This window comes from Melospiza melodia, chromosome 4, assembly GCF_035770615.1.
Source record: "Melospiza melodia melodia isolate bMelMel2 chromosome 4, bMelMel2.pri, whole genome shotgun sequence".
NCBI lineage: Eukaryota > Metazoa > Chordata > Aves > Passeriformes > Passerellidae > Melospiza > Melospiza melodia.
In genome coordinates this window covers 74,783,184-74,810,028 of record NC_086197.1, presented here as the reverse complement: position 1 = coordinate 74,810,028, position 26,845 = coordinate 74,783,184, and the positions used below count along the sequence as shown (strand labels likewise).

Sequence of the window (26,845 nt, the reverse complement as noted above, 5' to 3'; positions counted from 1 at the left end):
TTCCTGCCAAAATGTGAAACACACCTGTTTCCATTATGAGAGAAAGTAAGTTCATGCTAAAGATAAAATAACGCTGCTCTCATTAATCCTATGTTTGAGTCAAACTATGGATCCTTTGCCTCATGACCATGACCTCCAAACATTTAGTTATTACCACTGCTTTCAAAAGATCAAGAGCAAGACTGTATGTTGATAACAAGATGCTCTTACCAGCAAAGTTCAGTATGCATTCTCAGCATGGTCGAACAACTGTGAAAAGTCCTGAAAACTGATACCCACAAATCAAACTTGAAGATAGGTTACCTAAGGAACTAGGCAGACTAAAATAATCCACTGAGACTTGAAATTTTACAGTGATGCAGGAAACTATGAAAGATCTGGAATATAATATCCTTATTTTTGGTGAAAAAAAAATAATATGTAAGTAGTCCCTGCTCATGTATTCTAAGGATACTCCTCTCAGTCATCTCTTATTGGAGGCATTCCTGAAAAGAGATGATGAAATGGGATAGGAATTTAATAGAATATACCATTTCTTTACAATTTCCAGATCCCCTTGGTTTACAGTGATCTAAATCCAGGCTTCAGAGAAGTAGGAGGTAGTAGCCAAGATAAAGTGAAATTAGTTTCAAAAGATTTTTCAAACTCTTAAAACCAGCCTTCACCAACCAGAATACAACAAAGAATGGGGAAAAATACAAATTAAACTAGTTACGCTTTAGTGGAAGGATCACAGCTTTTATTTTCAAGAAAGTGTGAAAGATTAAGTCAGACAGCTGTGGCTGCCAGTTTATTGGAAGCAACTTGGTCACACAGTTTAGTTTCTCTTGAAAATCCTGCTTCAACTGTCCATGAAAGTGTGACTGAATAGAGGCAAAATGCCCTATTTAGAAAAGGTGCTAATAAACAAGCAAGTACCCCTAGAGGCTGGAAGGTAAGTAAATGATATATCCAAATCCAATTGGATACATCTTGCTTAGCTCTTTTTTCCTTCCTTTTTTCACTCCTAACATTGTATCACAAGACCTCTTTTTCTTTCCTCTTGTCTGGTACACACAAGCATGGTACCAAGAAAAGACAAACATTCATATCCCCTGAAAGAAACACAGCATCGCTTCATAGCCTGTATGTCTTTTGTAGGCTCCAGAATCTTCTATGTATCACTGTAGTGATGAAAGCATGTAAGATATCCAGGATCTGGGAGATTTCTCCTTCACAGTTTCCAGTGTCATATTGATTCTATCATATACTTCGTAAGACCCAAAAATTGTCTGAAGTCATGAGATATATGAGCAGCTACTGCTTCAGAGAAAGAACCATGTTATTTCTGTTGGTGCTACTCCTCTATTCAGTGGCATGCATATTTCTGTACAAAACTGGCTTCCACAAGTAGATCCTAATGGCAGCAAAGACTTCTCATGCAAACTTGCACAAGTATACCCATGCCTCAGACTTCCCAATTTTTTCCCCTGTAAGTTTTAGTTCATCTACTGCCCCTTCACCCAAGTCTTGTTCAAGCTACTATCCGCTCAGTTAACCAAGTAGAGGTTCTACATGTCACCTCATGGAGTGCTTTAGTGGAGGCAAAAGGAAAGAATACATACCTGCATTTTAAAGCCTGAGTTGCCTTTTGTGTTGATTTTGGCTAGGGTAGAAATATTGTCTTCATACTAGCTGGTATAGGGCTATGTTTTGGATTTGTGCTGACCACAGGGTTGATAATACAGAGATGTTTTTATTATTGCTGAGCAGAGCTTACACAGAGCCAAGGCCTTTCCTGCTTTTCTTCCTGCCACACTGGGAAGGAGACTGGGGGTGCCTGGGGCGCTGGGAGGAGACACAGCCAGGACAGGTGACCCAAACTGGCCACAAGGAGGTGCCAGACCATGTGCTGTTGTGCTCAGTGTATGCACTGGGGGAAGGAGGAGGAAGGGGGGACATTTGGAGTGATGGAGTTTGTCTTCCCCAGTAACCATTACATGTGATGGGGCCCTGCTCTCCTGGAGATGGCTGAACATCTGCCTCCCCAAAGGAAGCACTGAATAAATTCTTTGCCTTCCCTATTAAACTGTCTTTATCTCAACCCACGAGTTTCTAGCTTTTACCCTTCTGATTCTCTCCCTGATCCTGTTGGCGGGGGAGTGAGCAAGTGGTTGTGCGGGGCTTAGCTGCCAGCTGGGGACACCCCATCAGGAATGCCTGTGTTCTGTCTCACCTCTAACCTGTAACTGAGATGGGTGCAAAGACAGAGCTTTAATATTGCAGTAAGTCAGAAGATGGTAACAGTCATGATCATCACCATCTACAACTGTTCAATGAAAATACATACCACAGTTAGATCACATCAAATGCCATCATGTACAGCACAATGTCAATGCATTTTCCTTTCAGAATCTAAAAGAAATGACCTTCAAAGATCATTTCAGAAGACACAGCCATTGACAGGCTTCTCTAGCTGTTAGAAGCTACTCAGAGAAACACTGAGCTGCTTGGCAAGATTGTCTCCTTATACTCGTCGTTCCTATTCTTATACGAGATGGGTCCCAAGCAGTTTAAAGGAAGGCCTTTATCATAATTGGACAATCCCAAGACTTCACCTTAGGAATACCTCTTGAACTACTGAAGAGAAATTCATAAAGTCTAATTATTGAACCAACAACAACAACCACCATCTAGACAAAAATTGTAGTAAATAATACTAACAGCAGTGAAATGTAAAGACAGGCAAGTATGTGCCTGCCCACATACTGCAAAATAAAATCACTTAGGAAAAGACCCTTAAAATTATTGAGTTCAACCAAACACTGCCAAGTCCACTATGAAAACCTACCACTAAGTACCACATCTGCACATCTTTTACTTACCTCCAGGGATGGTGACTCCCCTGCTTCCCAGGGCAGCCTGTTACAATGCTTCACAACCCTCTCCATCACATAATTTTTTCTAAACCTTACTGGTGCAGCTTGAAACCATTTTCTCTGGCCCTTCACTTGTTACTTGGGAGACAACACTGTTCCCCAACTCAATACAATCTCCTGACAGGTAGTCGTACACAATGGTAAGGTTCCCCTGAGTGTAATTTTTTCCAGGTTAATGCCTCCAGCTCCCTCAGCCACTCCTCATATGACTTGTGCTCCAGACCCTCCATCAGCCTTATTGCCTTTCTCTGGCCATGCTCCAGGCACCTCAATGTCCTGGAGTGAAGGGCCCAGAACTGGACACAGCACTCAAGGTGCAGCCTCACCAGTGCTGAGCACAAGGGCACAATCACTGCCTTGGTGCTGCTGGCAACACTATTTCTCATGCAAGGATGCCCTTGGCCTTCCTGGCTACCTGGCACACTAACTCCTCTGTATTAGTTGGTCAGCCTCAAGATGTAGTGAGGTATCATCATGACGTTTCATATACAGGCATCCTGGAGACACAATTAAAGGACAGTCACAACTAAAGAATAGTTGGCTTTTATACCTCCACAGATACCCATACGTCAAGATAAATAAGAAGGACAGCTCAGAGAATTTATATGAATGATACTTTGAAAATTGTTTCCAGCTATGCATATTTATTGGTGAATAAATACCCACTTTCATTTTAATCATGCCAAATGCACAAGATCATGGGGTTTTTTTATATACACAGAAGAAACATAATAAGGTATATCCTTGGCTTGTGCCAAGAAAAATATGCCTTGTGCTGGCCTTCTAGATTTTACTGCATAAGAGATAAAAAGCACTAAACATTCCTGTAGCTTTAATACTAATGCAATGATCTGAATGAGAAAGGGGAAAAATACATTACTGAGGTTCAAAGGAACAGCTACAAGGAACAATATATTCACCCCTAAATTTTGAATGTAACTATATTCATTGCCTTTCAGATGGTAGCAATACAAATTAAATTATTAACACATAAACTATTTAGGTCTACTGCCTATTTTTAAATGATGACTATAGGCAAAATCAATATGCCAAATATTCTTAAAGGCATCAGTGTTTTCCCAGTGTGTTCTGGAAAGATGAACTGTTAACTACTGTATAGTATGAACTGTGAAGTACAAAAACAGTCTTTAAATTCACCCCATATATATTAAGATAAAATAATTTGTCTGGTTTTAATGATGGGACACATTGGTGCACACACACTTCCCATATAGGAAATACTTCATGATGATTGCTGATTATGATTGCAAAAAAAAGCATCAATAAGACTCTAACTAGAAAAATTTTTTACTGTTAAGACCTACTAATCACTGCCTTCTATTACATATGTCAGTAAAAGATGGTAACCCTAAAACTTTTCTAAAGATTTGTCTTAATGAAAATCAAAAGCACCAGCTTTTAACACCATATTTTAATAGTACTATGATACAACACCCCTTTATGGCTGGCTGCAAGCTAAATGATTTAAATTGATGTTGTCTCAATTCTCTCCTTGAATGCATGGCTCTCCCCTCCCATGCTCTGACTTCAGCATTCCCATGACTAGGCAGTCAGCCAAGTTCACAATCTGAGCAGCCCATCACAGCCCTAACTCAGGTGGTTTTATATGTCATGACTTCTTTTCAAAAAGGCAAGACTACAGAGTTTTTCCTGCAAGCAGACTAAGAACAGACCTAGTAGGGCTTTTTTTTTACTACCAAACAAACTATATAAGGAGTAAAGTACTTAAAAGGATGTCAATAATCAGGCTATTGATTCAGAAAATGAGGACAGTACCTCAAAATGTTTAATAGAACCAAATTTCAGGTGGTTATGAATTTTACAGTAAACTCCAGTGTTTTAATGAATTATCTCAGTTGCTAAGATCAAGCCTTCATGTCTGGGGCTCTGAACTTTCAGAACATAGTCTAAGTCCTCCAGTTACTAAATCTATTCAGGCAGTGCCTACTGCCTGCTCTGCTGATACAATACTTGGAGGAACAAGAAAAAACTGTGCAAGTTAAGCAATTACAGTATTCTTATTGTTTTATTTATTGTTTCACATTAAATAATACCACTCTTTGTGTTGAAATACAATAAAGTTTTTCATAAAATCCTATGGCAAAGGTTCTCCTTCTATCTTGAAGTACATATTTCAATCAGAATGAGTAAGTATTTCCAAGATATAATGTAAGTAATGTGAATACTCATATTGCCAACATTTATGCAGTTTACTTTAAAGGGATTACTTGCATGCTGAGAGCTAAGCCTTTTCAGGTTGAATTGGATGAGTGACAAGATACTTAAAACCCTAAAAATATTTAGCAGTATATTTCAGTTCTTATTTGCCACTCATAAAACAGCAGCACGTTTACTTTGGTGGCTTTGTTGATGCTAAAAAAAGCCCCAAAGAAAATAAAAGAAAAATGGGCAAGGATTTCAAAGGTTCTTCTGGGAGCTAGATGTCTAAGTTTCATTAAATTTAATGTCATTTATATGCTTAAAGTTTTTAGGTTTCTTTAATATCCAAGCCAGAACCAAATAACCTTAAAAGCTTCAGAATTATTACAAGAGTAAAGTATAATGCTTCAATTAAAATGCCAGCAACCTGACAATTTCCCATAACAGAAGTTGCTTGACCAGATACTAGTACCAGTAAAATTTAATAACCAAAGCTATCTGTATAATGGCAGAAAGGATAAAATTTAAAAGTTTCATTTCTTTCCTTTATAGGCTATCAAATTAGACTAAAAATGGTTCAATTTCAAACACTAAGAGGCTGTGGGTCAAGAAATGACCCACTAGCGTACTGATAAATTCTAATGCAGATTAATAGCAAAGAATGATAGTCACTTGTTTTCCTATCCTTCACATTTTTTTACTAGTTTACAGAAAAATAACTGTTATGGATAAGAAGTTATAGAAGGCTGTATATTCATTCACATTATTTGTGTGACTAATATCTGTGTCAGGAGAGGGTTGGATTAGATGACTTCCACTTGTTCTGTGATTCCAAGCCATTGCTGAAAATGCTTGGAAGAAATCAAAAGGGAAGGGATACAAGTTGTGATTTGTATTCTGTGGGGGAAATGGGAGGCAGGAGAAGGGAGAGTGCATGGAATTTACTGAACTGTAAAGAAAATATTTTAAAAATAAGATCTGAATTTATACTTTTTATATCTGTATTTATAAAAGCTCAATGTTACTAGAAATAACATCTTAAGAAATTTTTGGTTCAAGATCACTGTCTTCTGCATATATATATGGAATAGAGCTGCCAACAGATGCAAGCAATAGATCTTACCACCTTCAGAGGCATTCAGAGGTATTAAACTCACATTAAATATGTAGTGGCCTATTGAAGGCTATTACCCCAAAGCCAGCAATAAGTGTCAAACCCTAGTTTTACAGTACAGATAGGAAAGCACAAGAAAGAAATGACAAGTTTTTTAGAAAAGAACAAGTATTCTTTCACTCATACAGTATATGTTAAATACTAGATCTTAAAAACAGTTCATATATAGGTTATCTTTAATAGCAATTATACAATGCTTATCTTATTCACCTAAAAGTCCAACTGTGTAAGACAAATATGGCCCTGTAAGGAATAGTACTTGAATGTACAACATCTACAGATGCAAGAACAATGATTTCTTCTTAAAAAAAATCAGGAATTACCTATAATCACAACAAGGCCTCATGAAAAAGATATAATAAATGTTCCCTTTCATCTTATTATAAAGTGCTCTAAAAAACAGCTTCTATTTTAAAGTAATGTCTTTACCACTTCACTTTGTTCCTTAGTAAACCTCTTTAATAAAGGAAGTAACCATAAAAAAATTGCATCTTAGGGATTAATTGTTTCAAAAGGAATTCCTCTGTACTGTAAGAGGCAAAAGAACTTTCAGTATGGATTTTTTTTTTTGGTAATACATGAACTTTCGTACCTTCACACCACTAAAAGTAGAAAAATTCAGAAGACTTACAATAACATATGCTAATCTCCCTTAAAACATTATTTTATTTTTCTTACAAACTAATTAAAAGAAACTCTATGTTCTCAATTTACATTCCTACATCATCTGTGTAATAGATGGCAGCAGCTCTAGTGTCATCAGCTGGAGATGTGGATATTAGTGAGCAGAACTCAGCTCAGCTCTCTAAGTGCCTACAACCCAGCACCACTTCACACACCATAGGTTATCAGAATGCACAACTGGCAGATGCAACACATGTTTTACTTGTTTTACAGGAGACTTGCATAGGTTGGTGAAGCAGCAGCTGAGGCCTCATCAGATGTCCTACAACATCCTAAATGGCATGGGGCATTTCTATGAAGCAAGTTAAATAATCATGGTAAAACTACAGTGCTATTCTGTTCATCCAAAGTAGATGTCTGTAACTGGTCAAGTTAAAAGCCATCTAAAAGCAGATGTCTCTATAGATACTTATGTGATAGGTGCTTTAATTTGCTACCCCCAAGCTAGATGTAGTTTCATATAAATTAAGCTTCCTGAATAGATGTAAGTACAGAAATCTATGAATAATTACAAGGCAGAATATGTTAGCATGCCTTTTCCTAATAGATTATTCAAGTGATGTCAAGGTAAAACTTTTGATTTTAGAGCTTACTGTACTATATTCTGAATAATTTTTGGTTCAAGAAAGAATTTACCACATAAAGATCACAAATAAATTATACCAACTCTAAGTCTGACCCATAGTAATCTGAAGTTTCTTGAAAAATTGAAAAACTAGGATTACTATAACCAAGCTTTTTTTTTTCACAATGCCATTTAATATCTGTCTGCTGTAATTAATATGTATTTTTCACACCCTGAAACTTAAGAATTCTTCTAAAGCAAGAGAAAATCAGGAAATGGATCTCATAATTTCACGTACACATGGTATACTGCATTAAACTGAAAAGATCCATAACCTTAAATTTTGACCCATCTTTTTTATTTATGTTTATGTAAACTCTTTTTATTATACAGAATTTGATCAAACCAGAAGACAGGAAAGTTGTAGAAAAGAAAACAACAGAACAGAAATAATTAAAATTCCTAATGCTTAAGAACTTACTTACTATTGACATCAGAGTTAGTACATAGTGCTGTAAATTCTGCCCATGGTGACGAACCATTTTGGTGTCAGCTGTGACCATCACTTCTACATATCTTGGATAGGAAAGAAAACGTTTCTTCCTGGAATGTGGATTGCCACCATCCTCTACAGAGATGTTATTTAAAGCATACTCTGAACTGAGAGACTTCTGTAAAATGCTGCTCTTTTCATCTAAACTGCTGAAGGTTGGATGTAATAAAGTGCTCTTCTGCAACTCTTTCTCTGTAAAATAAAAAGATTTATTGTTGAATGCAGTTGCTAAATACAAAGGCAAAAGGCTGCTCAAAATATAAAAACTTGTATTTATGATCTTATTTCTAAGAGAAACTGTGGAAGCATTAAACACAACCCCAAAAACACAGAAGATTGTAACAGGAACACCAAATGAGATCTCTTGTATATTTTTATATAGTTCTATCATAAATGGATTATTTGTTACAAATTAGTTAAGACACAGCAATACTACACAATTCCTAGAAAGCAGTATAATCCAAACAGGAAGGCTGGAAGGAGATAAGCACTACAGCTTACTCAGTACAACAAAGGACACAAGTTAGTTTAAAAAAACGCATTTTTACGCACAAACTTTTGGCACCAGAAGAACAAATAAAATCAAACTACTTCCAACTCCTGAATTCGAGTCTTTACTGACTTTCAAATTCACATAACATTATATTTAAATAAATATGGAGTTTAACTTCATAAGCAAGTACACACCAAAAGACTTAAGTGACCCCTTTGACAGTTTTATAAATATTCATTGTGTAGAATCAGGCTCTAGGAAACACACAATCTACTCAGATATCTTCAGCTAAGTACTGTAATACTTCCAATTATACTGCGTAGTCCAGCCAACAAATGCTTCTGATGCCTGATACAGAAAAACAATGCCTTTACCAGAGTGATCTTAGCTCACATAAAAAATACCCAACAGAGAAGCATATCTGAATTCTCACTGCCCTCTAGCACTTCAGCAGCTAACTGGGCCCTCCAGAGGAAATCTCCACTGTCTTTGTGGAAACTCGATCTCCCTCTTAAAAAGTAGCCAAAGGATATGTCTCCTAATAATTTTATTCTAATGACTTAGTGACCACAGCACTGACCCAAGAATTCAGAGACCACACTTCTGTCACCCTCAACTTGAGAGGATTTAAATCTACACATTCCATTATTCAAGGGAAGAGCCCTCATGTCTAAACTTTAAGGTATTTTTGAGAGATCCACAGTTTGTCTTCCTTAAAGTTAGGGTACAATATGGTAAGAAAGAAAAACAGTAGAGACAACAATAATTACTTTACTGAGTAATTGTTTAAAAATCAGTCACAAAATAAGGCTATACTAATCATGAAGCCATCAGCACTAACAATGAGGGGAGAAAGCAGGGACTGGCTCTGAAGAGGAACTAGTTCAAGAGTATCCACATATACTCTTATGTGTTTAGACTAAGTTGGATGCACTGAAGAGAATTGGCTGAAGCAGTTTCATATACACAATCTTTACTAGGTCACAGAAAGTGTCTGTGATTCCAGAGTACTGGCAAAATGGGAAATAATACTCAGATTTAAAGGGAGAGTTTAAAGATTATCTAAATTTATGGATCAAACAAATCAAATTAATTTTGTTTACCAACACCAGAAATCAACAAGTGGATAAGTAATAGCTATGAGACTTATCCAAAATCTATTCTGGCAAACTCTGATGAGCTTCCACGTCTAAAGGAAACAAAACTTATGGATGGAGGAGATGCAATAAATATCCTATCCTGACCTGAGTAAGGCACATTAGGGTTGCAAAAAATTTCTTCATTGGCAAACTAGTTTTAGAAGAAAACAGTACGAATAGGAGAAAAGATTTGTTAGGTAATTTTAGAATTACCATGGCCCAATTTCAAACTAAAAATATGTATTGTCTGGTATGTTCCTCCATATCGTCTGTCAAGGTTCCCTTACTAGAGAAAGAGAAACTTTCATGATTCCAAGTAGTGATATAAGTTGTTCCTCTGCGAAGAAAAGATATGAATAACCAAGCAAGACTAGCATTAAAGGAGACACATCATTTTTAGAACAGAAACATAGAAACACAAAGCTTTTCTTCATAAACATTTCTGCAGCTTCACTGCCCCCAAACTGACAGTAAGCCCTAGCTCACAATCTCTTATAATTGTTCCAAAAAATGAAAAGGCAGAAAACGACTATGCTCTTAATGCCTGAAGCCTTTTTGTCACACTAACTTGTTTAGATTAAAGAAAAAAAGTCACAAAACTAATTGAAAGACCTCTAATTTGGTTCAGTACATATTATTTATCATTTAATAAAAAAGGCATAGGAATAAGAACATTTGCTTGAAGTAATGGTTATTTTCTGGCCTTAATAGCTATGGGAAAGCAAAATTCTCAAAAGAATGTTTTCAACTACAAAATATGTTATAAAAAATTTCCAAAATTAATAACGCTAATCACCCAAGCTTTTTTTAATCTTCATGTTTTTAACCATCCACATAGATATTCCTCAAGAGTTCCAGTCAAAGTTCCCTGTTCAGCCCAGTAACTGATCAGGGAGCTGATCTTCCTTGCTGGCTCAGCTTCCAGCACACAGGGACGGCGTTTCCCTGCACCTGTAAAATTTCTTCCTTAAATTACGTCCAACCTTCCTGTTCCCCTTTGTTATTAAGGACTGTTTCCCAAGGGACACTTTGAACCAGTGCCCTGAACAGGCCAAAGTCCACCCTCTGAAAGTACAAGGCAGAGGTTCTGTTGACCCCCTTCCTTTAACTTTGAATAATACTAAATATTATGAATATATGGTGTAAATAAATTATTAAAATACCCACAAGGACAAACATTTACAATAATGGGTAAGATTAGATTGTATTAAATTAATGAGTAATATTAGATACTTCCATTATTAAGGAAGACAGAAGTTCATGTATTATCTGCTAGAATTGCAGTTAGTTCATTATCTTTTGTGAATATAAGCAACAGCTCCTGTGGATCTACTATTTCAATGTTTACATATGGGACAATGTAGGACAAAGCAAAGTTTTGAGTTCTTGCAACATCATGGGTTTTTCTTATATATACATTCAGTCCTACTTTTGAATTCGCCACTGTCACAAAACAAAAGGAAAAGCTGACAAGCTTATGTGAAAGAAATGTGTAGGTTCTAATGGCACGATGTGGAGAAAAATTATTTTATATATATATATATATATATAATATTAACTAATAGATATAAATATATAAATAAAATTATTTATTTTTATATATATAAATAAAATCTTGCTTTTTTTTTCTTTACAACAACTGACATTTGAAAAAGGCACAATGAAATTTAAAGTATGACTCTACCTGAAACTTCACAAGGTTTATAGGATTTCTGATACTCTTTTTTAAGTTCATCATGCCTGTATATAAGATGTGGTTTGTTATGTTCATCTTCATGTTCACCTCCATCCGCTTTCATCAGAGGTTCTAAAATGTATTCACCATCGTGTGCCTTGAAGGTGCCCATCTGAAAGCAACAGAAGTAATTTAATTATTTTCCACTGAAAATACTGATGTAAAAATAATTCTCATTGAAATAAAAGCTATTTATGGTAACATTTTGATGTTAATGATCATACACATGCATGTCAGACAGGGGAAACTCCAATAAAACCTGGAAGGTAAGGCAAGAGAAGTTTGCTTTCAGGGACTTGCCCCACCAGAATAACTCAGATTACCTCACATATTAACAATGTATTAAAGGTAATTACAATAAGAGTTATGAAACAAAGGAGATCACAAAAATATAGAGAAACCAGGTATAACCAAGCAGGACCAGTTGGGAACTGTGCAAAGGTGTTGTGGAGAGCAGAGGCCATCAAGAAATTCAGAATTTGACTGCCGTCAATTGACTGCTGACTGGACTGATTTGTTGCCTTCTGCCCTTAACATAATTTATATAGTATTCTTCTTCCAAAATTGCATTTCCCCCATAGATTAGAAACAGTGTTAATATGGTATTATTTTTGAAGATTTTTAACTGGAGCAGAAGTCAAAGTTGACACCATTAAAGTATCTTTTATCCTTGATGCCCCCAAAACACTCCCCATCCCCGGCCACCGTAGACACACATGGTTAACTATGTAATGGGAGCCACAGTAACTTGATTACCAACAAAAGCACTGGCACATACACAAAGCACAAAAATTAAGCTCCTTTCCCCCAGCCCCCTGCCCCATAATCCTTTCAATTATGAAATCCTAAAGCTGACTGTTCTTTCTCACTGCACTTCTAACCAAATTCATAATTTCCTACTTTAAGTACTCCACCTCAGGAGATTACGAGGAGGAAGAAATAATTCCATCAAATTATTTTCAAACTTTTTAGCAACTTCCTGACTTCAGCCAATTAAACACATCAAGTGAGTAGGTACACTGCATCCTGATAGATGTTTTGCCACTAAAGCATAAGATTGACCAAAAAGACAGAAGCAACAACATACATAATACCGTTTAAGAGATTAAATGTTCATGTCAGCCTTGAAACTCAGGGTTATAGAGAGAGTGGCAGAGCAGGATAAATGAGAACAGAATCAAGAATAGGGCTTTTTCAAACAACCCACTAAGTTTTCTAACCTACTAACTGCTGCAGCCTATTTCAGTGTCCAGGGTATTGTACTGGAATTATAATTTCCCCTTGAACTTGGGATCCTTCTAAGCAGTTATCAGCCGTCAATCTGTAAGAGTCTGTTAGTCTGACACATGGCTGAAGCCTATCTGCAATCTTGTCTGATATATAACATTATTAGAGATAATGTCAACACATCGTGGATGAATCCTCTGCACCAGCTTTGTTGCAGAATGAAAAAAGACATCTAAATAGTATTTTCATTTCAAGACTGTTTAAATCTAACTCACAGAAGCACTTTTCCCCCTCAGTTTCATTTAAATTCTTTGCAAGTAGTCTTCATGCTGGATCCTTTATACATTCAGTTTAGCCTTCTCACATGCAGTGTTTCCAGGGCATGTAATTTGTAGAGGACAGCAGATTGAGTGTACCAAGAAAGGCCTGGAAAGGGCTTCAGGAAAACAGACATGCCACAGCTTGTCAGTTAGTCTTAAGGTACAACTTTTTAGGTTTGTAATGACAGGGACAGACAAGAGCCTGTCACTCAGGGGCAACGCATCAATTCCCATTAAGATTCATGTTTTATTACATATACTATTATAAAGTCCCAGTTAACAAAAATGTGATAAATCTGACCCTATACTATTTGTCAACACTCACATGCTAATTAATTATTTTCTCCTGATATATCAAAACCCGTATTTCTACATAATAGATATTTAAAGTATGTTCTTCCAGATTTAAGCAAGAACTTTATTGTTCCTGCTTTATTTTCCACATACATTTTACTTCCCTCCTATTCTTTCAAACAGGTGGAGCAGATAATCTGGGTTTGTCTCTTCAAGATCTTTTACAACAAACAGACAAGGAATGGTTTCAGCTACAACACACAGATTATAAGAACAATACCCCAGAATTTACAAGGAAAGAGTTCGTACTACATTCTAAATTAAACTTTCAAACTATCAGACTTCCACCAGAAAAGATAAACCGCAGCAACAAGGCGATATTATTTTTCTATGATTTCATTCTTAAAAAAAAAAAAAAAAGTAAAACTCCCAAACAAAACATAAGACATATGTTTTTGACTGAGTCTCCTCACTTCAAAACTTCACAATAACAGACCACAAATTTACAGGCCAAAAAGTTAGGACGGACAGCTGAATGGACAGAATCCTCCAGTATGATTCCTGGCCTCAAAAATTATTCCTAGCTTTTTTTTCACGTCAAAAGATTAACACAAGACAGTTCAATTGTGTCCTTAAGACTAGAGAGTCCACCTTTACAGATACTTGGGACAACCATTTTAGAAAAATGGATTCAGCTGTCAAGCTTCCTTTTGCTCACTCTTGGGCCCATTGATTCTCACAGAGTATCCCAGGATCAATGGCCTGTTTAGATATGGAAAAAATAGGTGAGCAAAAATCTATAATGCAAAAAGGTTTCATTCTTTCTACAATGAATTCTCTCCTCTTCAACAATGTATGGGTAAAGAAGCAATTACTACCACTGAATAGTTATGAAGGCCTCCTATCTGTAGTCTATGACAAATTTTTGCACATCAATTGAACACACTATGTTGTATGGGAGGAAGAGCAAAAATTAAGAGATCAAGCAGTGTTCTAGCTTAAGAAAGGTATTTGATATTTGTCATTCAAAGCCAAAGAAGACATTGAACTTGTAGCCACCGATTCCAATCCTCCAAGTTTGCCTTGAAACTACATGGTTTGTTCCTCATTTTCCTAACACATGCATCTACAAAAATTCAGTCACCAGTTACACTGCCTGTTTATAGTCCTCCAGCCAGGAAAGTGATACTGCTGATACAAATGGAGCTATTGCTGCATCTTGGACACACAAGGAAAAGAGCTGTGAGATCCAAATGAAGAATACTTTTGGTAAAATGAAATAAAGTCCCTTAGATGTACAGAGGTAGGTTGCTGAAACAGGAGTACAAGCATTTGCAGGAAATTAAATCAGAAATGAACTGGATTTATCATCTACAGATGCCTCTCAAATCATCTAACATGAAAGCTGCCTCAATCATTCTATTTCTGTTCTTCAGATAATGAGATAAAAGTACATTTAAAGATCCCTTCAGTAGAAGTAGACTACAAAATTGAAAACAGTCTCCTGCACATCATAAATAAATTGTCCAAAGAAGAAGTGCTACCCAGAACTATGCATATGCATAGATTTGAGAAAATTTATGAGAAAGCCCACATGAGAATGATAATTTATATTTTGGATTTAAAATATTATGAATTATCTAGACACTTTAGATTAAATCAAGGTTCAGGAGATCAACACAGCTACTCACTATATGGTATGACTTAGTGGTTTAAAGTGGCTTAAAACTGTATAGTCTTAACCAATATTAACTCTATTGCAGGAGTTATAGAAGTAAATATTGCAAAATTATGGTTAAAGAATGTACCATGCCCATATACAAATTACATCTTTGTCTACAAAGTTTTCAGAACACATGGAAAACATAAGGGATATACAGCAGATTTCAGAAATGAGGAATCAGTATGTTCAACATCACAATTGGAATTGTTTCATCAAAGCTCTAAACTGACAGACTCTGTCCCAGATAAGCTCCACTCCTGTGCTCAAGTACTTCTCATGCCCTTAAAGTATGACTTCTTAACTCACTTGAAAACCTGTAAGTAGTTTATAGCAAGAGCACTTTAACAGTCAAAGTAATTTACAAAATCCCTTCCTTTTATACTATTCTCTTCCCCTCTGCTATCCCTCCTCTTTTGATTATTCAAAGCTCTTCAATCACCTAAGAATCCCTCCCCCTTTTTCCTACTGCTTCGCTGTTACAATATTTTATGATGAAAGACTTAAGAAACATTGCTTAATTAAAGAAAAAAGTATTACAGAGATCATAGCACACTGTCAACATTTGGAAAAAGTATTTGTGCTGGAAGATAATTCAGCTAGAAACACAAAAAGAGATAGCAGTTCAAGCTAATGCATTAAAATCAGAGCTAATATAATTGAAATAAGAAAATAGTAATAAAATCATAAATTTTTATTTTTCCCTCACCAGGGGAGAAATATCTAGCAAAAAATGTTTTCTGGTAGGAAACATTTTAGAAGTGATTGAAAGCAACATTATGTTTGAAGTTCTTAGAGAATAAAATTCTAAAAGTTTGTTATAGGTATCTAACTGCATCTTACAATTTCTGTGATGTTAAGATTGCATGAGCTGACTATAATCACACCACTAAAATAATTGATGGGGCACTCACCAGGAAGTGTCCTGGTCTGCAAAGACACCTGAGCTTTGGTTAGATAAAATTTCTTAATTCCAGATTGAAACTTAAGTTCCAGGTAAGTGCTTAAAGGGATTTTACCTATTTGTATGTTTAGACCTTGCCTTACCAATGAACATATGATAAACAGGAGTTTCTAAATAAAATTTGTAGCCAAAACAGAGGGGCTAAACAGCAAAAAACTTGAGAGAATGTTAAAAAAACAATCTCAAAGCCGCCAGGAAAGAGCATTGGTTCATGGAAATAAACAAGATTCAGTGGAGTGGAAGAAAGAGAGAAGGGTCATTTATTTATTTATTTTTATATTTATATGCAATTCACAGTGAACAAGCTAGACAAGCCAACTAAAAATATGCATAACTTTTTTTAATAGATATATACATGGAGATTATATTACAGAAAAGCAGTTATACAATGCCTGTTGACATTGGCAAAACAAAATGTATAAATACACACAGGGATTTTCTTGCTTGTTTGGGGGTTACTTTGGGAGGGACTAAGTTGTTGGCTTTTATTTTAGAGTTTTAGGGGATTTAGTTTTAACACCTCAACTATCATCAAGCTAAGTATTCTGACAGAACACAGATCTACAGGATCCATACACTTTATCTTGAAGGATACTCCATCATATCATCTCTCCTGTCTCAGAAAATGTCAAGCAAATTTACACTTGCAACTTATCTCTGTTTAAAGAGAACTTCCTAGTTTGATGTTTTTAAGTAGATGCAGAACCCCCTTTTTATCTCACTGGGAGATGAATAGCTCCATACAGTCCTTCTGACCTCATAAGCACCATCACAGGCAGTTATCCCCCAAGAGCACACAAGCTATGGTTAGGTTTTCACCCTAGTCAGCCACACAGTAAGCTACCTTGAGTACTTCTGTAAATATGTGCATTCCCAGAAGATATTAACTGTTCTCAGTGTCTGGCTTTGCTATCTGAATCTTGCCATTTTCTACATGAGGGTATGTCTGAAACAGAATGAGAATTGAGACCGTTGCAGATACACTATCTCATATGGGAAGCATATCTACTCCACAAGAGTACAAAGTTCCCTGAGATCCATGACAGCTAAATGCTGACTGCCACCTGGGACTGGAAGCATTAAGTTCAGACAAAAAAAGAAAACACACACACAACCCCTGCCCCCCATCTATTTGCACACCAGTAATTTAGTTTAGTGACAGCAAAGGTCCATATGTTGTGTACTCTGCCCTTCCCTGACACAGAAACTTCTGTGTATTTCCTCAAAGTTTAATGAACATGTGTTTGTGTATGTATATATAAACAGATAAAAGTAAATCAAAGTTCCTCTGGCTGCCCAGAGCATACCAGCAAATTCACCTGGGTCATATAGATCCAAACAATAAAAGCAGCAGTTGAGAACAAGCTGCAGCCATCAAAACAATTTATTTGGCAACATATGGGCAAAGAATGTGCCCAAGCAGTCACCAATGAAAGGCCACTAGACACAGGGCATGGGCAGAAGGCAGCCCAGGGATGGCTCAGCACCCTTGACATAAAATGTTGCATAGGCACATCCTCTCTGTTGAGAGGACAATTCCTGCAGAATTTTGCTGGTGAACAAGTAGACACATACTCAGGTCCTACTGCTTTAGATAAAACATTTTCTGTGACAGACCTTCAGCTGCACAATCTGCAACTCCACATATCTTCTCAGTTTATAATTGCAATTACCAGCTGTATTTGCTGATCTGTGCTGGCCTATGTGTGAAGGTATAGTGTCTGTGGAAGCATTTCCAGGAAAAGTTAAGATGCAAAGAGCCTGAGGAAAACATACTGGAGAAGATTCAGGGTTTTTAAAACAGCTATAGAGAGGACTGAAATTGTCTATTTTGTAACAAGCCAAAGAGAAAGAATATTCTTATCTTAAACTTGCAAAGGAAAACCTTTTACTTGAAACCACCTTGTGCTGATCAGAAACAGAGCAAATGCTCAGGGTTATAATGGAAGCACTGAAACTCTTCCTGTTTTGCAGATCCAGAGCCAGAGTCTCACCTTTTATACATGTGTGACACAGGAAACCAGAACTACCACGTGGAAGTCTTCAGATCACCCAGCCAGTAGCAGTAAGACTTTGTTTGCTCAAGCAAGAATCAATTGCCTTGAGCTGACATTTTAATAGGATTGTTTTCCTAGCTTATGATGGAATCAGTATATTAATATAAAAAAACTATGAAATCCAGCATGTGCCTTATGGATATTCATAGCATTATAAATGTAACCCGAATACTGAAACAATCCTGCCTTCCAGATTTAGAAAGTATCTTTTTTGAAGTGACAGCTTAGAAGTTAAAGCATTAAATTATCTCAAGGTAAGCATATTTTCTAGTTACAAGTGTTAAAAGTTTCTTGGAAAAAACAATTTAGTTTCACTCACTGAGGTTGTTAGTACTAAGGAGCACAAAACCAGGGAGCAAACATCTGGGGTTTGTCACCAGCACTAGCTCTGCACAAGAAACTGGATGCTGGCTATGCTAGCAGTAGCTTCTAGCAAGTTTTCTTTGGGATTTGGACTGTTGGATTTTTTAACCAATTAAAAATCACAGTTTTTTTAAGACAAATTCCAAGACTGCTTCCTTTTCCCTAAAAGGAGCCACTTTACCAATCCATAGCAGCAGACAGAGCTGTTTTCAGAACCTCTGAGAAAGGTGATTCGCTGACCTGGATTAATAAAAAATAAACACAACCTCCTGTGCTGAGGATTGTGAGGATCCACACTTAGGTTCATACTCCTGCCCTTCTCCAGACTAAAGTAAGTCTGATGTGCAGTAAGGGAGCATTGCCAAAGGGCTCCCTTGAGCTGCTGAGGAAGACACTTCTCACACTCCAAAGCTGCATTAGAACAAAGTGGCCCTGCCTTCCTGGACTGCCGGCAAATCCACACAAGAAGAGATTCATGTGTACTTTTCTACTCCTAACTACTGCCAGCCAGTGAGCATGTGAAATTGCTCTACACACAAGAGACCAGACACCCAAAAGAATGTATTTTTTCCTTTTTTCTTACCTTTTCATCTCTCACAGTAGTCACATAAAACACCTTCGGCACTTAAGCATTCTTCTAGCTCACAAAAACTAATTTTAACTGTTCTCAGCATCAGCCAACACCCTCTTAACCCCTGATAAAAAAATACCAGGTTTCTCAACAGACTAAACAAACCGTTTCTGTAGCATTCATTCAGGATGATGAAAAAAAAAAAGCCAACCAAAAAAAGTTTCTTTCTTTAGATGGGTCCTGCTAGGAATTGAATGTGCATGCTAGTTTAAATAAGGGAGCTATCATCATTTATAAGACACTTCATTCACTGGTATTAGCTTGTATTTGTCATTAAGCTTATAAGTCACACGTTCTCAAAAGTGAAATTATTTTTAACTATTAGAGGATTTACCTCTTTGATTTTGCTGTCTGCCTAACCTTTGAAAGGTATATTTAGTCTACAGGCATCCAAGGACATCCTCAGCAGATCCCATTCCCTGTTTGTAGGAAGCTAACTGACTAAGGCAATAAAAGCAAAAAATATGGAACTTCAGAAAATAAAGTGAAATAAAGCATGAAATCTCAAAAATTACTCTAAAGATGCAAGAAATATGCCTGTATTTCAGATGTTCAGTTAGGCACCCAGGCCATCACTCCAAATGACCTTCTGCCTTTGATGGATCCCAAAGTTCCCTAATTATACACTCTCTCCTTGCAATTACTACAGACTCCCTGCTGACCTTCTAACCTCCCTGTGCCATTTGCACCCCTGAACCCAGGGCATGCTCTGAAATGTAACACAACAAAACTGCAGACAGGGTGTCAGGGGCCATTAAGCAATGCTCCATGGGTACTCTGCGTTGTAGGTGCTCTTAGCACACACAGGAAAAGGCTTAATGGAGGGTGAAATGGCAAATCAGGGTGGAAGGGGACAACACACTCAACCTGAGAATGCAAAGAAAGGAAGGAAAGAAGGAACTTGAGGAGAACTGAAGCTGTGATGAATGCACTCAGACCTTGGGGATAGATGCCTACAGGACAAAGTGAACACAAGTTCCTGGTCTCACTTCACATGACTCAGGCACATATCCTGAGCAATTTTTAAAATTCCATTGTTACACTCCCTGTACCTTTATAACTGAGTACAAGTCATTTTCTCCTGCCTAGCTTTTACAGCATTGGTCAAATACAAGCAATTCTCTTATATATGCAAAGCTGGAAGACAGTTCAAAGCAGTATCATAACTTCCATACACTAAGCTCAAGTTCAGCAATCCTACAAAGAGAAAGGACTTTACCTAAAATAAATATAATGCAAGGCTACTGAATCACTAGCCTGGTTTCTACCCTCTTGCTCCCAATAAATAGTATCTGACCTCAGTAGCAGTCAGACTTTAAATGTTTGGATGCACTCATGAAGCATGGCACTGTTCATTAAGGGGCAATAACTGACTAATGTATTTTTTCAGGTACATTTGTTGAATGCACAAACCCATGAAATTATAAAAGCTTTGGGGATGAACACATCTTTTAACTAATTTTTGAGGATAGTCCTATCTAGGAATAGGGAATGCATTCAGGGAGGACAAGATCTCACAGGATAATTCCACACGGTCTGTAGCTCCCTCTTTTCGCATTCATTCTTCTCTAAACTCCAAAAAAGCTTTCTCCTTTGGCAGTCGCACAAGGCAGAAAACATTTGCTTTGAGTCCATGAGGATGAGGAAGAACATTAGCTTGAAGGTTCTGAGTCAGGCTGGAAGACACTCTGTGCAGTTACAGGCAATGAGCTGGCTGTGCCCACCACACAATCCCTCCCTGGAAAACTATAGGCACATCCCACAGAAGTGCAACAGCATCCATGGAGGCTCTGCTTCCTCTTCTGAAAACCATCACCACTGAGGGGTGAGCAGACACAACCCTGGCTATGCTACATTCCTTCCAAGGCTGTATCTGCCTGGGCAGAAAGTGAAATGAGAGGTGAGAGAAAGCCCTGAGAGCAGCAAGACAGAGAGGTGTTTGCTGGTGGTCAGACCAGGCACTCTGTGAGCCAGGCAATGACTGAGGACATGAAGCACAGCTGGAAGCTGCAGTGACAAGTTCACACAGCTCATCTAGAAGAGGGAAAGGCCTAAGTTAAAGGCACTCAGGGATTTCTGACCATACACATACATGATGATACTGCAATGTATCAGTAAGGAAGAGGGGGGAGAGAAATAAGAAGTGAGACATTCGGCCTGTTGCAGGCAAGAAGATGATCCTGTGATTAAGAATTTGAGAACTGATAAATAAGGTATTTGAGACAACTTTTAGCAGCAGTAAGTACAGGTTTTGATGAAAAGTTACTTTTAATGTACGTGGTTCCTTCAAGTAATGCAAAGCAACAGTTTACAGGAATAGAATTCAAACAGGCAACAAAGATTGTTGAAAGTGCAAATTCTTAGAACTTCTCATAAAGTATGCCACTATTCTCAATGACATGACATTTGAGCATCTATTAAAACATGAAACATGGAAGAAATAAACCAAAACCAAGCATATTTGTGATACCTCATCTTTCCCTCTCCTTGTAAACATACTACTCTCTCTCTTAGTAAACATATTAAGATATCTGGTATAGTTTTGAATTGAACTTTAGATAATATAGTCAAGAACCAATGACAGTTATTTGTAAAGCAAGATATATAGATAAAACTTAGGATGAATACAGAATTACTGTTTTCAAATGCTTGCTTCATCACTAATTTCCAAGCACTAACCAAAGTCCACACACCTCAACCCAAAGACAAGATGGAATATATCCAAATATCCAAGAAGCACAAGAAAGAGGTGTTTCTTTCAAATAGCAGTTATTTCTGGTTCTCTCTTCTATCCTGTCTATCACCCTCTATTAATACACATCACACAGTCCTAAATACATCCAACCAATTGCATTCTATTTTGTGTAGGCTACTAGAAAGAGCCTAGTGTATGAAGTTGGATTTTCTTGAGGTCCCAAAAATAAGAGTCTTGCACCTTTAGTTTCCTAAGTGACTGCAAAAAAATGGAACAAAGCCAACTTCAATTCACAGCAATATTTACAATGCTGTATTTCTACAGTGTGCCTGTCACACAACTTGTCCTTGGCCTGTCAATAAGAAGTGATGTGGCAAAGCACAAGGTATCAGTCTTCGTGTTTCTAGACACAAAACTATAAAATATAGCAACACTACAATTGTTTTCAAAGACAGTTGTGTGATGCTATTTCTCCTTATCACTTTGGAAGACATAATAAATGCTATCAAGGGATAAGTACAAGATGTATATCATTGCAGTTTTGATTTGTCTACTCAATACAATTCTTAAGAAGGCTTTCACAGACACACTTCCCCTGAAGTTAGGAAATTTCCTATTCCCTTTTAGCAGAAATGTGTTTAGAGAGCACTGCTGCACACTTATTAGTATACAACATACCTTTACAGCATTGTTGAAAGCTGAGGAAGAAACTGATCAACACCAGCTCTTCTCTCACCATCTCAACTACCATTACTCCTCACCCACAACCACAATATCTGTTAAGCTACAAACACATAACTGATGCAACTGACAGCATCATTTTATCAAGACAATAGCTTACTGTGTTTCTAGGGCATGCTTTTTCCCTCGGTTACAACGCTCTTGGTGTCAGGAGTTACATCAACCAACTACATTACTGGCCAGCAAGAGATCCTTTGAAAGCGGCATTTGTATATCCCACCAGAGAAGTATCATCATGAGTGCACACTGCTGATGCCAAGACATTTCATTACCAACTACTTGGAATGATGCCCAAGAATTTCTAGCTTAGCTCTCCAGCAAAGGCATCCCACTACATTTCTTTCAGGGAGGAGAATATGAATGGAGACAGGAAGCAGTGACCAACATGCTTACCAAACCACCACAGATGCTGAAGACAGCCATGTGCGTTTCCTGGGCATTGACATGCCCGCGGTAGAAACAGTGCCGCAAATCAGAGGACGGCTGTTTCTGCGGGGCCCCGACGTGCACCACCGTGTACTGAGCAGCGAGGAATCCTGCATCAGCACTCAGGTTCAGCTGGAAGACCTGCCCGTACGCTCTGAGCTGGTAATGCGTCCGGAAAGCAGCGGGCTCCAGCGGTGCCTCCAAGCTCCTTTTCCTCCTTCTGAAGTGATGCGTGCGCGGGAAAACTTCTCCAAACTCATTCACTCGGACAGGTGTTATAATTTCATAAGAGGAGAGCTGCTTCACCAAGGTCTCTGTGACAAAAGGCAGGAGGCTCAGCCTGACACCGCAGCACAGCAGCAACGCCCCGCCGGCACCCGCACGGCTGCTGGCACGGCACTCGTGGCGCCAGCCCCGGGTCCGGTGACAGCCGGGGGCGGGGGGCTGCCGCCAGCGCGCCCGGCGAGACCCGCGGCCGCCCGGCCCCGCCACCCGCCGCCGCCGGGAGCCGGCGCAGCCTCCTCCCGCCCGCCGGGGAGCGGCGGCTGCCCCGGAGGGCACGGCGCCCGCCGCAGGGCCACGACCCCCGGGCCGCTCGCCGCCTTTGCTGCCGCTCGCTTACCTTGCCCGGGGTGGAAGCGGACTCCCCACGACGCGGTGACGAGCAGGGAGAGGGGGCACAGCAGAGCCGCCAGCCGCCTCGCCCCCCGCATGGCTCGCTCCGCGGCGGCCGTGCCCGCAGCGCCCCCGGGCCGCCGCCGCCTCAGCGCCCGCCGGCCGCCCGGGCCGGCCCCGGCTCCTCCATGCGCCCCGCGCCCCTCCTCGCGTCCCGCCGCCTCCGCGGCCCCGCACACGCCCGCGGGAAGCCGCCCCGCGCCCGCGCTCCCTCTCCTCCCGCCCCTCGCCTCCGCTCCCCCAGCTCGCTCTCCGCCGGCGGGGTGGGCGAGGGCGGCCCTTCCCCTCCCGTCCCTGCCTCCGCCTCCCGTGCCGCTGCCCCCGCGGCCGGCGGGGCGGCGCGGAGATGCCCGCTGCCCTCAGGCGGGGCCATCCCGCACCTCAGGCGGACTCGGGCCCGGCCCGCCCCCGGGACACGGGCCGCCCAGGGGCGGAGGGCAGCTCCCCCTCCGCGGCCTGGGCAGGGGCGGCCCCGGGGTCTCGGCCCCGTCCCGCTGCCCCCCGCCCCGGCTGCAGGCGGCGTTACCGCAAGCGAATGGTGTCCCTCTAGCCAAAATATGGGGTTGTGAGGAGCCTGGCAACGCCGCATTCCCACCGGGAGCGGCAGAGGCCGTGCCGGGAGATCCAGCGGTGTGTGTCCCACAGATTCAGTATCAACCGCAGCCCCCGCCGATCACCTGCCCCTGCGCTCAGCTCCGGGAGAAGCCGCTTCCCCTGGCTGCCTTCAAGGAAGGGGGTGTCCAGGCGGAGCCTGACACCACGGTGTCCACGGACAGGAATTGTTCTGGCTCCAGGTCCCCTGCTTCGGTTGTTCTGTCCGGGCGAAGTCTTCATAAAGCTGCTTGTCCCAGCATTCAGGGAGCCCAGCATCCCTCGCATGGAGTGCGTGGAGTATCTGTTTTACCTGAATATTTTTCCTGAAATGAGGGAATTGGCTGATCAGGTCTTGAGTGAAGCTATGTAGTACTGAAACAGCCTTCACTGCTAGAATAAAATCATATATCCCTTGTCAAGAGTCCAGGATTGTAGAAGGAATATGTGGATTGTTCCAATGTATATTGGCATCCAACATAATCTTGAGAATATTGAGTCTTGTTGTGAGTACCGTGTTTCTTCTTGAATACTCAGAAGACGGAAGCTCTCAGATGGATATTAAACTGTTTTTTCTATGTGGGGTCACTGAGAAGCACAGTTATATGAAAAGAAAAAATATTTGTTATCTGAACAGTTCTGCAAACTGAAGTAAACAAAAAGCTTATGTCTCCAAATACCATAAATATCAAAGAAATCCAACAAGAAGCAAGTATTGCAAAGTATTTCCTTTAAACTGCATACACCAGAGAAGACTGATCATGATAGTTAAACATAACTCCACTTCTGAGAATTGGGTATGAGAAAGGAGGTGGGAGGAAAGAGGTCCATTCTGCCCACCACAGAAGCATGAAGATGCAAGATTCATTTCAGTACCCCGAGATGTCCTGTTGCAGAAGACACATGGGCAAACTAGAGTAGAGCAAAAGTAGAGCAAAGTTTGAGTGCTTTGATTTTATTGGCATAAAATGTGCAAACAATAGTAAGACATTAAATTGAGAGGAGCAATTGTTGTACATGCCTCTGATTTCTCCAGCAAATTAGAATTTCCCCATTTCTTGGATCTTACTCGTTGAAGCAATTATCAGAGTGCAGCAAGTTATCTCCTTCCCAGTCAACTTAAATGGTTGTCAGTGATGAAGCAAATATGCATTACTTCATTAAATAGAAGCAAATACCTACTGATTCAGATGTGACGTTTCACTTGTTTATGATTTTCAAAATTAGTTTTTGTAAAAATAAACAGAAGCAGTAATCACCAGGAAAGTCAAAGGTTCAGTGATCCCAATTAGAGCACAAAGCTTTGTTGTAGACCACTTCAAAGCAAATATGACTCAATTTTTTTAACAATGTATGTATTTTTAGTGGTTTAGGAAAGACGTTTGCTTCAAATGCAAATATTTTAAAAGCAATAAGATTACTTCTCCTAAATCTCATTTCATTGTGTTTAAATTTCCCTGTATTCTATGTGAGAGTGGAACCCCAGCTCTTCTATGGCAAACATTGAAGGTCTATCTCTCTCTGAAGATCAATTGTTTAGAACAATTTAAAATTGACAACCTTCATTTAGATTGACAAATGTCCCAGTAGCTCCTCTCAGTGCCATGGACAAAACCCAGTGCCAGCTAAGGCACTTTTTTTTCCAAATTTTCAACTAAAACAAAAAGTAAATTTCTGAACATGAATCTAGCAATTCAGGCAATGTGAGGCCTCGCAGTTGAGCACCTTTTTATACTTAGCAGCCATTATTCCTTCAAAAACTACTGAAGCCCTAGAGGTATTAGACACAAGTCTGATTTTCAAACGCAGGATGGGTTAGCTGTGTGGGAGCAAAGGACAATAGGGCAGGGGATTAGGGCAGTGCTAGCAGTGTTCATGTTACCTGAATGGCTTTGGGCAATAAGCTGTGGTCATTCATTTGACCTCCACCCATATGGCATCACTTTGAATCTTGTGACGAGCAAATATAACCCTGTATATCAAAGCAAGAGCTACATTTCTGTTACAAAGAAATAGAAATACATCAGAAAATTCAGAAATCATGGAAATAGTATGTTTGCTACAACTGTTAGAGCTAGAAGGGTAGAGACACATGTGAGGATGAAGTGAAGAGGAAGAATTATGGAAGTTATTCAAAGAAGCAGGATGGCAAAAAATGAAATATTAAAACTAAATTAAAAAAAATAGAGGGGTAAGTACAGAAACAAGGACACAGAGAGTTGTGCGGTCTCCATCCTTCTGTATACTCAAAATTCATCTGGTCAGGAAGCCCTGAGCAACCTGAATCAACTTTTAAATTAGTCCTATTTTGAGCAGGAGGTTGACCTAGGTGACCTCCAGAGTCTCTTTCCAACCCAGGTTATTCTATGATTCTGTGAAACAAAAATTTAAAAAAAGGTTCTTGGAGAAAGCTGAAAATACTCAAGTAGAGAGGAAAAAGGAAAGGAAAATACCTATTAAAAGAACAGAGATGTAGGGGAAAAATCAGGAGAAAATAGTCTTCAGCTACAAAGAAACAGAAGAAGAAAAAAGACACAACTGAGAATATTTAGTAAGATTTTTTTCAAGGCTAGAAGTTATATACTGGCAAAGCTCCAGCTAAGGCAGTAGAACTATGCTAGTTTGCATCTGCAAATGCAGTCCTCAGAGATGTAATGTATTCTGACTTCATTAAATCTGCATTGACCTTAAAGCTTGCT

At 39.2% G+C, this 26,845-nt stretch overlaps 1 protein-coding gene across 1 annotated transcript in view; it reads right to left on the bottom strand.

Annotated features, from left to right (window-relative positions):
- Positions 1-23,593, bottom strand: part of ADAMTS20 (ADAM metallopeptidase with thrombospondin type 1 motif 20) — an 86,452-nt gene extending 62,859 nt beyond the window's left edge. Inside the window, exons 1-4 of the mRNA XM_063155191.1 lie at positions 23,503-23,593; positions 22,848-23,194; positions 11,392-11,554; positions 8,008-8,267 (exon numbers count right to left, since the gene is read on the bottom strand). Coding sequence (XP_063011261.1) covers positions 8,008-8,267; positions 11,392-11,554; positions 22,848-23,194; positions 23,503-23,593 — 861 coding nt within the window. The remainder of the gene's footprint in view (positions 1-8,007; positions 8,268-11,391; positions 11,555-22,847; positions 23,195-23,502) is intronic.
- Between the last annotated feature and the right edge of the window lie 3,252 nt (positions 23,594-26,845).